Source organism: Solea solea, chromosome 21, assembly GCF_958295425.1.
Source record: "Solea solea chromosome 21, fSolSol10.1, whole genome shotgun sequence".
Classification (NCBI taxonomy): domain Eukaryota; kingdom Metazoa; phylum Chordata; class Actinopteri; order Pleuronectiformes; family Soleidae; genus Solea; species Solea solea.
Genome location: NC_081154.1, coordinates 19,310,485 through 19,323,748, shown reverse-complemented (window position 1 = coordinate 19,323,748; position 13,264 = coordinate 19,310,485). Strand labels below are relative to the sequence as shown.

The window sequence follows — 13,264 nt, the reverse complement described above, 5'->3', positions numbered from 1 at the left end:
GCCCGATTTTCTGTTGATTTATTGAAGAATGAAAAATGTATAATGTACAAACTTTACTAAATAAAAATTTAAAATGTTCAATGTACACTGTTGGCATTATGTCGTTGTAGAAACTGACAAAATATGAGAAAAGCTAAATGTTCTTTTCGCAGATCCATCTGTAAGTTCTCTGGCAGGATCCGTCCATCCAGGACTTGAGTGTGTCTTCACTGACGTCTATGTGTCCGCAGTCTTCACCTCGAGGGTCGTCCAGGTTCCAGTCATCGGGCTCAGCACCGACTCCGGTTCTGCTCAGCCAAAACCTGCAGAATGAGTTAGAGTGACAAGTAAAAATCTCTTCCCTCCTGCGACAAAAAGTTACACTCATCACCTTAAGTACAAAGATGCACTCACCTAAAACAGCTATTTAACTATATATATACATACATGTATATATATATGTCTACATATATATATATATATTCACATATATATATATATATATAAATATATATATATATATACATATATATGCATATATATTCCCATCTTCACATTGCTAATTTTAAGCGACATCAAACTGGATTATTACTTTTTCTTTTTTTTTTCTTTTTTTAATCATGATTTTTTTAAAGAATTTTAATACTTTAAATGCCAGTTTTCAAAGGCACCCGCACCATTTTTCATGTTAAAAAGAAAATATGCAATATTATATTGCCAATATTTACTGCCAAAAATGTCCCATCCATATGAATTTTTCTCCCAACATCAATGTAACAATCTTAAATTAAAGGTTTCCACTGGCCATTGATGGTACATCACCACCACCTGCTGGATTACCAGGAAAATGACATGTCAAACAGAGGACAACTGGTCCTCAGAGAGGAGTGGAACATGGAATGCTATTTTATGTTCTAATGGGTTCATTAAAAAATAGCAACTATTTGATTTACAGTGTATTATAGACATGTCATAAGACCAGAAGTCAACCATTTTAAATATCACAAAAATACAAACCTTTAGTGAATTTCAGACCCACAGACATTTTGTGTTGAGCTCCATAGTCATTATAAAAAAATGTTGTTAGTGTTTTGTTTTTTTGTACAGATCTTTACAAATAGATTTTTCTTGTTGTCGTTCAAACAGGCAGTTTGTCAGTGCGTCTGTGCTGAGACTCACTGCACATCTGAGGTGACTTTGCTTCCATCCACCCAGTGCCACTGTCCCTCATGATGTTCGTCGCTCATACCGACCCACAGCCGAGCACCGGACGGCTCCAGAGTGCGACCGCTGTCGAACATGAACCTCTGAAAAAAACACAGCAAGAAAGAAAGTTTCAGGATATATTATATTCCTTCTTTTATTTAAATTCAGTGTTGTCACTGTATGGTCCTCCACCTGCTCTTGTTCACTGTTAATGATGACCAGGTCGCCCCCTTGTGTCCGACACCAGGCCCTGCTAGAGCTCCAGTCCAGTGTGCGAGAGGAGAAGTAGTAGCACTTTGTCTCAAACTGTTTCCAGCTGTTGTGGCATTTTTTACAGAAACGCTCTGTTGAGAAAAAAGAAGAAAAGCAAATAGTACTTCCTGAGGTCTGTGCACCCCCTGCAGCCCCCCGTCCATCATAAGACACACCAGTAAAAATGTGGCTGCAAGTGGGAACCACAGAAGGCACCCCATATGAAGTCTACGATATCGCCCACACCAAACCCCTGAGAGAAAATCTGTGATTTTAGCTTGGTGGGACACAGGAGCTGCTGGTCTACTGCTGCCTCGTGTGGTCACTTTGTGTCACTGAGGTCAATCTGAACAAAGGATTTTAAAAGCTGAAGTGACAAAATAAAACATTTGAACTTAGTGATGAAGGCAGCAACAACTCCTGTGTGCTGTGATGTTAAAATCACTAATTTTCTTTATGGGCTTTGGTGTGGGAGAGTGAGTGGTCTGTGAAGTGAAGTCTGTCTAACAGTGAGATGAAGACATGAACATGTTCTTAAGATATTGTAGACTTGAGTAAATGTATTTTACCTTTCGTTTTCTGGTTAACCACAGGACAGTAAAGGTCTAAAGCGCGGTACGCCTCCTTCGCTGAAAGTATGTCCGCCACCATCTTGTCCACTTCCTTCATCTTGCTTCTGGTTCTCTCTGCTGCCTCCTGTTGGTCTTTCATCTGCATCATGCTCAGGTTCTGCTTTTGTTCTTGAAGCTGAGTCAACTTCTCGTCGCAGTCCCTCGAAAAGGCTCTAATCTTCTCGGTCAGATTTTGAATTTCTCTCTGAAACCCTTCGCTGATCTCCTCCAGCTCCTGATTCTTCTCCCTCACTCGGAGCAGCTCGTCTCTCAGTAAGTCACTTGTCTCGGACACTCGTTGGTTCTCCTCCTGCAGCCAAGCGTTGGAGCTCAGCAGCTGATCGACGGTCTGCGACATGTTCGCCATCTTCTCCTCCCGCTCATACGAGTACACCACCAGTTGCTCGCGTTCTTCCTCGAACTGTGCGTTCGTAGAGGTAAGATTGACGACTTGCTCCGCCAGCTCTCTGCTCTCCAAAGTGAGAGCGAGATTCATGGACTCGAGGTCAGCGGACGTCCTGTTGAGGAGTCTGTTCTGCTCGTTGATTTGGACACTTTGCGCCTTCAAGACCTCGTTGTCCGTCTTCAGGTCAACGTTTACTTTGGTGAGAGCGAGGAATCTGTCGCTCATGTTCTGGTAGCGGAAGAGTCTCTGCATGTCCGGTTTCCTGTTTGACCTGTTAGCATCTGAAAGTTCAAGTCACGGATTAAAATTTTTAGCTGCTTAAAGCTTGCAGAGGTAGCACCCTAAACAAGGGAGCTCAGACCGCCCTCTCCCCCCGGCACTTCCACCATCTCCCTTGGGGGGATCCCAAGCATTCCCAGGCCAGAGGGGTCAGCCCCAAGGTCTTCTCCCAGAAAGACATGGAGGCTTCTGGGAGGCATCCTAACCAGATACCCGAACTACCTAGTGGCTCCTCTGAGCTCCTCCCGGATGCCTGAGCTCCTCACCTTATCTCTAAGGCTCTAAGGCTGTACATTTGGAGCCTTGTTCTTTCGGCCATTAACCCAAAGCTCAGGACCATAGGTGAGGGTTGGAACGTAGATCTATCTGTAAATCGAGGGCTTCACCCTCTTCACCACAACAGACCGACTGAGTATACACATCACTACAGACGCGGCCCCGTGAAGAGTGATTCTAACACCAAGTGTGAACACTGGAGTTGTGCGTGCTAGCTGCGTGCTAGCTGCATTCTCTTGCGTAAACCTTTTCATGCTAGGTTAGTGTATGCTAGCTCCACACCTCTGAATATCTGAAATCAGTGTGTTTTGTTTGTGTTTTTGTACTCACACAGGACAGTGAGTGCGGCGCAGATCACGAATAGCAGTAAACAGAGCGCGGAGAGTCCGACCATCGGACACGGACGCCGACAGGTGCGTGTTTTTCTGCTACGGAGGAAACGTGACGCTGAAACAACCAAACAACAAACAGATTCATCAGATAATAATCAACATTTTATCTGTAGTTAGATTTTATTTTGCTTTTCTCTCCTCTCAGCTGTGACGTCATCAAAGTTTTGGCATTTTACAGACTTAGATATATGTGTATGTTATGTTTAAATAACAAACAGAAATGGCTGCTTTACCTTTTCACCTTTCAAGACAAAAATGATAACTAACAGAAGCTTCACATGTGTGCATTAAACTGAGTTTTACTGAGTTTTCATGGATATTTGACTCACACACGTCGTCGTGTTCCTGCTTGGCTGAAGCTGCTGCTGTTGCTCGTGTTGGATTATTAATCCAGGGAAACCGCTGATGACCAACCATTGTTTCTGTGACACAATAAAAAAGAACATGGAAACTTTAGAAGGCAACAAACCTCACTTTGAACAGAAAAAACTATGTTAAATTTACAATAACTGTTTAACATATTTTAATATAAATGTCTTATTTGAGTGATCGCTCATAAAAGCTTCGACACAAAATCAGCAAAATTTAAATGTTTACCATTTTTTGTACAATTTTCTGTAGTTTTTAAATGTTTCGTTCTTTTACTTTTTTTGGCTAATTCCTTTATACTTTAAATTTTTTATACTTTTACAACTCATTTTTTAAATGGTTTCTTTAGAAAAAACAAAACAAAGGTTTTTCTGCACTTAACCATTTTTGTTAAAGTACTTTTATAGAAAAAAATTACGTTAAATTTACAATAAAATCCTAATGTAGCATTTTTAGTGTTTATCATATTTTATTATTTATTGGTCATAAAATACTATACTATTTGTACTTTTTCCAAAAATACTTGGTCTGTTTTGTGTTCTCTTTACATTTTTTGCTAATTATTTTATACTTAAAAAAATTATACTTAAGCATATTGCCAATTTTTCTGAACTTTTACAGTTGTGTAAATAAAAGGTACTAAAAAAATGCTCTTTTGTACTTAAAAAAACCTAACTTTTTGTACTTTTACACTTTTCTTTAAATACTCTTGTACTTTTACATTCAAAGCACTTTTTTTAACTATCTTCATTAATTTTCTTTTTCAAATCTGAAATCAACGATTTTCTGGTGCCAAAAAAATTCCATGTAGAATGCATGAATGTTTTGTGCTAATGTGTGTGCGCATACAGAGACAGTGACTATTTGTGGCTCCTCCACATCTACTCAGCTAAGCTAACTAACTTTAGTTTTTTAGCTAGAAAACAAATTGAGAATCTTTGTTTTAAAAGTCCCAGCCGTTCACACATTAATATAAATCACAAGCATGTAAATAAACAAACAGGACTCACCTTTGATGACGTCACTTCTTCAGCGTTGTGTGTATATAAACATATATAAAGTGGATATTTGGTGTTAGTGAGTTCCTCTCAGAGAAGACACTGTGATTCTGGTGAAGTGAGTGAGTGAAGCTGCAGCTGAGGGTTGTTGTGTTTTAACATCCCATAATCCCCTGCTGCTTCTCACACTCTATCACTGTGTGATAATAACGGTCTCTTGAGTTTGATGTCAGTTTATCTCGCGCAGAACAATGAGCACTGATTGTGTGTGTGTGTGTTTCCTGCAAGTTAAAGAAGGAAACTCACACATTCTCAGATTATTATTCAACCTTGACTGAACCAGTAGGGGGCAGTGTGTTATTATAGTCCAGTATATTCAACAGAGTGCATACATTTGACAATTAGTTTTTTTTCATTGATTTATTTGTTTGATATCTTTTTATTAATGTAATGTAACTTTATTTAATCTCACAGTTGACACTTTAACCTATAACCTCTCTGATAAAACTGCTCTATAATCAATAACTGTGAGAAGTTAAAGCTCCGTTAATAACAGAATGAGAAAAAACACAAAACTCTAAAATACTGTAAAGTATGTGTTTGAATTACTTTTTTGTGAATTATTTAACATGAATTTTTACAAAATAATCCAAATAATGTATGAGTATATCATGTTTCTACAAATGATTTGAACAAACGTACAAATAAATAAATCTGTCTCGTAAATAAACGCAGGAGTGGTCGAAGTCTGTCCTTTATTTTTAAACCAGGAGCTAAGCAGCTAACAATAGTTTTGTTTTCCCATTATTGATCCACCATTGATCACCATTTCACAACAAATCACTTCATCACTTGCTTCCCAAACCTCAGAATTAAACGACATCAACACACAAAGCAAACATTAAAATTGACTCTGTGCTAATATGTGTCAAAATGTAACACAGAGGCAAACAGTAAATTATATATAAATTATAAATAAGATAGAAGTATTTATTTATTTTAATTTATAAACCTGTGATGTTTTTGTTTCTCCCTCTGCCAGAGTTTTTTCTCTGACACGAACAGTGAAAAAAAACAGGTATTGATGGAGGTTTTTAGGTCTTGTCTTTAAACACCTTTGAAACCACATGAGAGGAGGAGAAGAAAAGACAAAGGACAGAGAAGAGAAAAGGTGTAAAAACCACATCAAACACTCAGAACAATGAGACTGTCTCTGTATGCAGATGATACAACGACAACAAAAGGTCTGATTCTGACGGAACTCCAGTCCCACACGAGCATCCTCCTCTGTCCTCCTCTGTCCTCCTGTGTCCTGTCTGTCTGTCTGTCTGTTGTCTGTCCACGGACATTTGACCAGGTGATGTCACGAATGTCCGAGGACAAACGACAAACAAAGACCCCACCCACGTCTGTGAAACGCGGGCGAATCAACGCTTACGCTGGGAAGGATGGGATGAACCAGCTGAGAAATAACAAACAATGCTCACTCTCTCTCACACACACACACAGTACTGTGAGGACCAATAAGATTGCATTTTTTCAGGCACTAAACGGTAAAAACTGACGAAAATTGGCACAAAAAAACTGAAGTTGGCAAAAAAAGAAAAAATGATAAAATACTGTAGGTGTAAATGTGCAAAAAGTGGTTCAAAATGGCGCAGTAGCGCCCCCAAAGGTAAAAGAAAAAACTACATTAATTATACAAAAAACTTCCAAATGAAGCATTTTAAGTGCAAAATTTAAATTTTCTTTAAATTAAATAAAATAAAGATTTGTTTGTACTCGTATATTATACTCTCATTCTTTTACAGTAACTAAACTGAATGAATGAGTGAGTGTGTGTGTGTGTGTGTGTGTGTGTGTGTGTGTGTGTGTGTGTGCTCGCATACAGAGACAGTGGCTATTTGTGCTAATGTAGCTCCTCCACATCTACTCAGCTAAGCTAACTGCTAGTTGTAATTTTAATAGCACCAGTCTTGATGCAAAGCTAAGCTAACCAACTTCTAGTTTTAATAGCACTAGCTGTTTCCAGTCTTGATGCTAAGCTAACAACTTGTAGTTTTAATCGCACTAGCTGTTTCCAGTCTTGATGCTAAGCTAACTAACTGCTGGTTGTAGTTTGAGGATTGGCAGACAAACATGAGTGTGATGATCTACAAAAATCATTTAAACACGTATAAAACCAGTTTTTAACTTTGATTTATTTTTGTTTTATTTACAGGTTCAGCTTCGGGTTTTTGCCGCGGGTCTCACTCCTGGACTTTACTCTTCCAGATCACCAGGCAGACGAGGATGGGGATGAGACTGACGGGGATGAGCGTGAGGACCATCATCACCCAGTGAGGCGCGTCCTCAAACACCAGCTCGTCTTTGCCGCAGTTCTTGAAGTAGCGTGCGTGGACGGAGAGGAAGAAGTCCTGAGTGTAAGTGTTGGGATAGAAACAGTCGACCAGGCCGGTGAGCTTCTCCATGCAGGTGGTGACCTCACTGTACGCTCTGCAACAAAAGGGGGAGGGGCCACAATCCATAACGTCACTACTTTGGCTGAAACATGGTGACATCAGCTGTTTTACTGTTTTAAGTCATGTGACTTCATCTGGACTGGACAGTCCTCAGTGTCTCTGGGATTTTTAGCTTCTTAAATGTGATGCTAACAGCAGCCAGTAAGTAAAGACATATTTAACAATGTTTCCAGTCTTGACACTAAGCTAAGCTAACCAACTGCAAGTTGTAATGTGAACAGCACTAGCCGTTTCCAGTCTTGACACTAAGCTAAGCTAACCAACAGCTAGTGGTAATTTGAACATTACTAGCAGTTTTCCCTGTTACCAGACATGATACTCAGCTAAGCTAACCAACTGCTACATGTAATTTGAAAAGCACTAGCTGTTTCCAGTCTTGGCACAAAGCTAAGCTAACCAACTGCAAGTTGTAATGTGAACAGCACTAGCCGTTTCCGGTCTCAACACAAAGCTAAGCTAACCAACAGCTAGTGGTAATTTGAACATGACTAGCAGTTTCCCCTGTTACCAGACATGATACTCAGCTAAGCTAACCAACTGCTACATGTAATTTGAAAAGCACTAGCTGTTTCCAGTCTTGGCACAAAGCTAAGCTAACCAACTGCAAGTTGTAATGTGAACAGCACTAGCCGTTTCCGGTCTCAACACAAAGCTAAGCTAACCAACAGCTAGTGGTAATTTGAACATGACAAGCAGTTTCCCCTGTTACCAGACATGATACTCAGCTAAGCTAACCAACTGCTACATGTAATTTGAAAAGCACTAGCTGTTTCCAGTCTTGGCACAAAGCTATGCTAACCAACTGCAAGTTGTAATGTGAACAGCACTGGCCATTTCCGGTCTCGACACAAAGCTAAGCTAACCCACTGCTAGGGGTAATTTGAACATGACAAGCAGTTTCCCCTGATACCAGACTTGATGCTAAGCTAAGCTAAGCTAACAAACAGCTATTTGTGATTTGTACAGCACTATCTGAGAAAATCTTTCTTCGTTTATTTTGCTTCATCAGTCTGGTTTGCAGGAGGAGGAGGAGGAGGACGGGCAGCACCAGGGAAGAAGAACCCGTGAGATTTTGGTGCAGATTCTGAGCAAAAAAAGAGCAAAATTAGGACGAGTGTGGTCTTGATTGAAGGAAACTGATGCTGCAGCTTCTCGAGGTAACGATTGTGAGACCAAAGAAGCTTTGGAACATCTGTGTGTTTGTCACTAAACCTGAGAATGCTGTGGTTTTAACTATTTCCTCTTTGAACCTAAACACAGCACAGGCCTGGGTGAGGGCTATGGGGGCGGGGCTTATGACGACGACGACGATGATGATGATGATGAGAGATGTCTCCTCTGATTGTTCAACGCTCAACGAACTTAACTTTGTTTTTATAAAACAAACAATGGTCAAACTAATCAATGATGTCATGCTTCTGCAGTATCTCTGGACCTCTTTCTTTTTTTTTTCTCTTACTCTTGGCCCAAAGGAGGGAATACGGGGAATTTCTGTTTATGTATTCAAAAATGCCTTAAATGAAGTCATAAAAAAAACTAATCAATCATGATATTGATCAATGTTTAGACATGTTAATGGCTTAATTTACCTCTAGTTTTTCTATTCACTTCAAAAAGGGGCGGTGCATTCAGTTTGTTGTCATATGCAGCTTCACCACTAGATGCCACTAAATTTCTAAAAACTCTGGTGGAAGTGGGAACTGCATGGGAGGTTTTTTTCCCAACCGTTATTTCTTAAAGAGATTAACACACAGGAAGTAGCGGGAGGGACGTCGTACCCGGTGACACTGTCCAGGTGACACCACTTCTCTGAGCCGAGCTCCAACATTTGATGGTCAAAATGATCTTCACAATAGATGTGACTGTACGACAGCAGCAGGTCGTGCTGACAGCGTTTGGTCGTAAACGGCTGCTCCATGAAGGCGTCTGCGGAGTGAAAAGGAAACAAAACATCAACTCACAGGGAAACAGCTACGAAGGTTCTGTTCTAATGGGTGGGGCTTTATTTTTGTAAGAACCCAAGTATGCTCGCATTCAATTTTGGTGAGAATCCGCCCACTGATGACGTCACAAAACAAGATCACATTTTCAAGAAATCCCATTCTCTTAAAATGGGCAAAACTGTCAAAATAACTTGTCATATCTCTGTCAGAACTCATTGGATTTGAATGGAATTTGGTACGTGGGTGCAGGATCAGACTCTCTACCATCAGACTAAGTTTCATTCAGAATTTATTCAGATTACAGATTTTGCAACAAGGGAAGTTTAGAAAACAAGTTGTTTTTTGTACTATTTCTTTTACCTCCAACAAGGGGGTTCGGCTTTCATGGGCGTGGCTTTATTTTGTAAGTTTGTCCGTCTGTTAGCAACTTCCTTTCCAAGTACGTTCCCGTTCAATTTTACGAAAGAACAACAACGGCACGAAAAATTATAAAAAATGTTAAAAAGATATATAAATTATGAAAAAACTTATCAACTGGAAATGAAATTTGATAAAAGTTATATAATAGTTTTCGATTTTTTTATATCTAGTATATCTACTTTTTATCATTATTATTATTATTATTATTATTATTATTTTATTTTAACTAAAATAATCTTGGTGTGAACATGATCAGATAGAGTAAATTTCATCACTTTAATCCGACACAGATTACATATTTGTATCTCAGTGACATCTGAACAAATCAGGATGAATTTTAAAGCACAAACAGAGATAAAGAAACGAGAACTAAAGTCAAACGAGCATTAGTTTGTGCTGCAGAGTTAAAGTGGCAGCGACAGGAAACTGATAAAACCGTTTCCTGTTCCTGATGAAGATGAAGAAGCAGAGAAAGTCACCTTCGTCCTCTGTGATCACAGACGTCTCGTTGTCCTGAAGCTTCGCTTCTATTTCACTCGTTTCCAAACTCACAGTCAAATTTGATGCTGCAACAAAAACAAAAAAACACTTTTGATTTCACTGAATCCAAATCTTCCATGTTTGATATTTGATTTCTCAATTATTGAAAAGTTTCACTAACTTTTGAAATACTTTTTTCCTCTAACTCAATATATCACTTTACTAAGATTATTTTGGATAAATGTTCCTTTGACAAATGTTGAAGATTAACATGTTTTCAGGATTTTGGAACTTTAAGTAGATTTTTGTCTTAACAACTACAAGAGTTTTGATCGTTGGTTGTTGTTGATTTAAAGTTATTTTTGAAGAAAGAGACAAACTGAGTGAAAAGTGTCTCACCGTCTGTGAACAAAGTGGACGTTTGATTTGTCTCCGCTTGAGTCACATCTGTGTTGTTTGTTTGTTGTGATTCTTCGACACCTGTGGACAGATTTTTAAATGAAAACAACAACAAATCTCAAACATCAGGAGGTTTTTATTTTCTGTCCCTGTCCCTGTCCCTGCCCCTGTCTCTGTCTCTGTCTCTGTCCCTGTCTCTGTCCTTGCCCCTGCCCCTGCCCCTGTCCCTGTCCCTGAGAACAATGGACAAACATGGAAAACTGCAGGAAACCAAAGAGGGAAAAAAAACAAGAGGAAATTCCTGAAGAAGAGAAAGAAACAACAACTTTAAAGATTTTAAAAGAAAGAAAAAAAGGAAAGGTCAAATATAAATCATTAAACAACGAACCTGTGATAAGAAACACGAGGAGCAGGGAGACGATCATGGTGGACGGACGTCAGGACGAGCTGTGACCAGAGAGAGAGAGCGAGGGAGAGAGAGAGAGGGAGGGAGGGGGAGAGAGAGGGAGGGAGAGAGAGAGAGAGCGAGAGAGAGAGAGAGAGAGAGAGTTCTCCACCCATTAGAGGAATTAATACAATATACAAAAAAACACCTTCTAAAAGTTTTTAAATGTTTTCCTCAAACATAAGGAAGACACTAAGGAAGATAACAAAGAAATCATAGCAGAAAGATTTAATGAATTTTTCGTCAATGTGGGGCCGAATTTGGCAAAGGACATTCCTGACTCACTCCTTCACTGGGACCACTTTGATAAGGACAGAGACAGAAACCCCAGCACGATGTTTCTCACCCCAGTGAAGGACAGAAAGATTACACACCTGGTCAACAAATGTGCAGCAAAAACAATAATCAAGAAAGTAATAGTTGAAATCGTTTCACCCTTAACACACATCTGCAACCTGTCATTTCAAACTGGGACATTTCCCACCAAAATGAAAGTGGCGAAAGTAGTGCCATTGTTTAAGAAAGGTGACATACATGAATTTACTAATTACAGACCAGTCTCAATACTACCACAATTGTCAAAAATTTTGGAGAAACTATTTAACGATAGGCTAGACAACTTCATTAACAAACACAATCTGCTATACCATAGCCAATATGGATTCAGAAGAAACCACTCGACGGCGCTAGCTTTAACGAGTCTGTGAAAACCATTACTGACGCCATTGATCAAAAATGACATTCAATAGGAATATTCATAGACCTGAAAAAGGCATTTGACACCATCAACCATGATATTTTGATAGCTAAACTGGAGAGATACGGTATAAGAGGCATAGCACTGGAATGGGTCAAGAGTTATCTTCACAACAGATCTCAATATGTTAAGATGGGAGATTGCACATCGACTTGCTTGGACATAATTTGTGGGGTCCCACAGGGATCAGTGCTGGGCCCCAAACTGTTTATACTATACATTAATGACATATGCAAGGTATCCAATATTCTGAAATTAACATTATTTGCAGATGATACTAATATTTTCTGTTCGGGGGAAGACCTAAACCAATTAGTGGAAACAGTCAATAATGAAATGGCCAAGCTACATGTGTGGTTTAATATAAATAAACTATCTCTAAATTTAGAGAAAACTAAATATATGCTGTATGGGAAAAAAGGCTGTAAGACTAGTATTAACATACAAGTTAATGGAGTGGACATTGAAAGGGTTAATGAGTATAAAGTGCTGGGAGTGATTATTGATGACATGTTAAGTTGGAAGCCACACACCAAACAGTTAAAAAGCAAGCTGGCCCGGAGTGTGTCCATACTTTGGAGGGCACAAAAACTATTAAACCAGAAGGCACTGTACTTGTTGTACTGCGCACTAGTCTCTCCACACAGGTCTGGGGACACACTTACAAAACCACTACTTATCCTCTGTTTATACTCCAAAAAAGAGCCTTGAGAATCCTACATTATGCCAGTTACAGAGAACATACAAATCAACTATTTACCAAATCAAAAATACTTAAATTCTATGACTTAATAAAATACCACACAGTACAGATGATTTAAAGGGCTGCCAACAAAAACCTCCCTCACAATCTACAGACATTATTCCTGAACAGAGGGGAGGGACACAATCTAAGAGGGAACATGAGGTTTAGGCAGAGAAGGGTAAGAACTACATTAAAATCCTTTACTGTATCGGTCACGGGGGTCAGACAGTGGAACAATCTGGATGAGGGGATGAAAAAATCAGCAAAACTGAGTGTATTTAAAAAGAAGTATGTAGAGATGACTATTAATCGATACAGAATGACACAGAAGGAAAGTATGACAAAGGTCAGGGACAGAAATTTGTAGACACTGTGGGAAACGGTGCAACGGCGCGATGGAACATCATGGACACATGTACAGACACACATGGAGTCTGAGTTGACTGTCTAGAGCTAGACTATATCTCTGAGTGCTACCGGATGCTGAAACATGTTTTCTTTGTCAAAATGTCATTAAAAAAAAAAAAAAAAAAAAAAAAGGAAATGAAATGTATGATGATAATGGGGGCGGGACTAGTTAAGCTTTGCTTCTCCCGCTTGCCCTTTCGGTTATGTATATTGTGTGAACTGCAATGTTATGTGATGAGTGATCTAAATGTCATGACCGAAATAATAAATAAATAAATAAATAAATACACCTGTGCAGGATGTTTTTGTTATTTTTCTCTGAAATTTCTTCTTCTTTTTTTAAAAAAAAATAACAAAAAACTGCATACATATTTTCT

At 39.1% G+C, this 13,264-nt stretch overlaps 2 protein-coding genes across 2 annotated transcripts; both read right to left on the bottom strand.

The window, feature by feature from the left end:
* Positions 1 to 2: 2 nt before the first annotated feature.
* Positions 3 to 4,949, bottom strand: LOC131448482 (asialoglycoprotein receptor 1-like). The gene is made up of 7 exons (XM_058621004.1): positions 4,781 to 4,949; positions 3,731 to 3,823; positions 3,340 to 3,456; positions 2,007 to 2,735; positions 1,378 to 1,529; positions 1,159 to 1,286; positions 3 to 302 (listed from the first exon to the last, which is right to left on the bottom strand). Exons 2-7 carry the CDS (start codon positions 3,816 to 3,818, stop codon positions 134 to 136), a joined length of 1,383 nt encoding a protein of 460 aa, XP_058476987.1. The 5' UTR covers positions 3,819 to 3,823; positions 4,781 to 4,949; the 3' UTR covers positions 3 to 133.
* A 2,001-nt stretch (positions 4,950 to 6,950) lies between these two features.
* LOC131448491 (receptor activity-modifying protein 1-like) lies at positions 6,951 to 11,001 on the bottom strand. Its single transcript, XM_058621013.1, has 5 exons — positions 10,921 to 11,001; positions 10,533 to 10,613; positions 10,133 to 10,219; positions 9,069 to 9,216; positions 6,951 to 7,264 (listed from the first exon to the last, which is right to left on the bottom strand). The coding sequence occupies exons 1-5, from the start codon at positions 10,955 to 10,957 to the stop codon at positions 7,018 to 7,020; spliced, it is 600 nt and encodes a 199-aa protein (XP_058476996.1). The 5' UTR covers positions 10,958 to 11,001; the 3' UTR covers positions 6,951 to 7,017.
* Between the last annotated feature and the right edge of the window lie 2,263 nt (positions 11,002 to 13,264).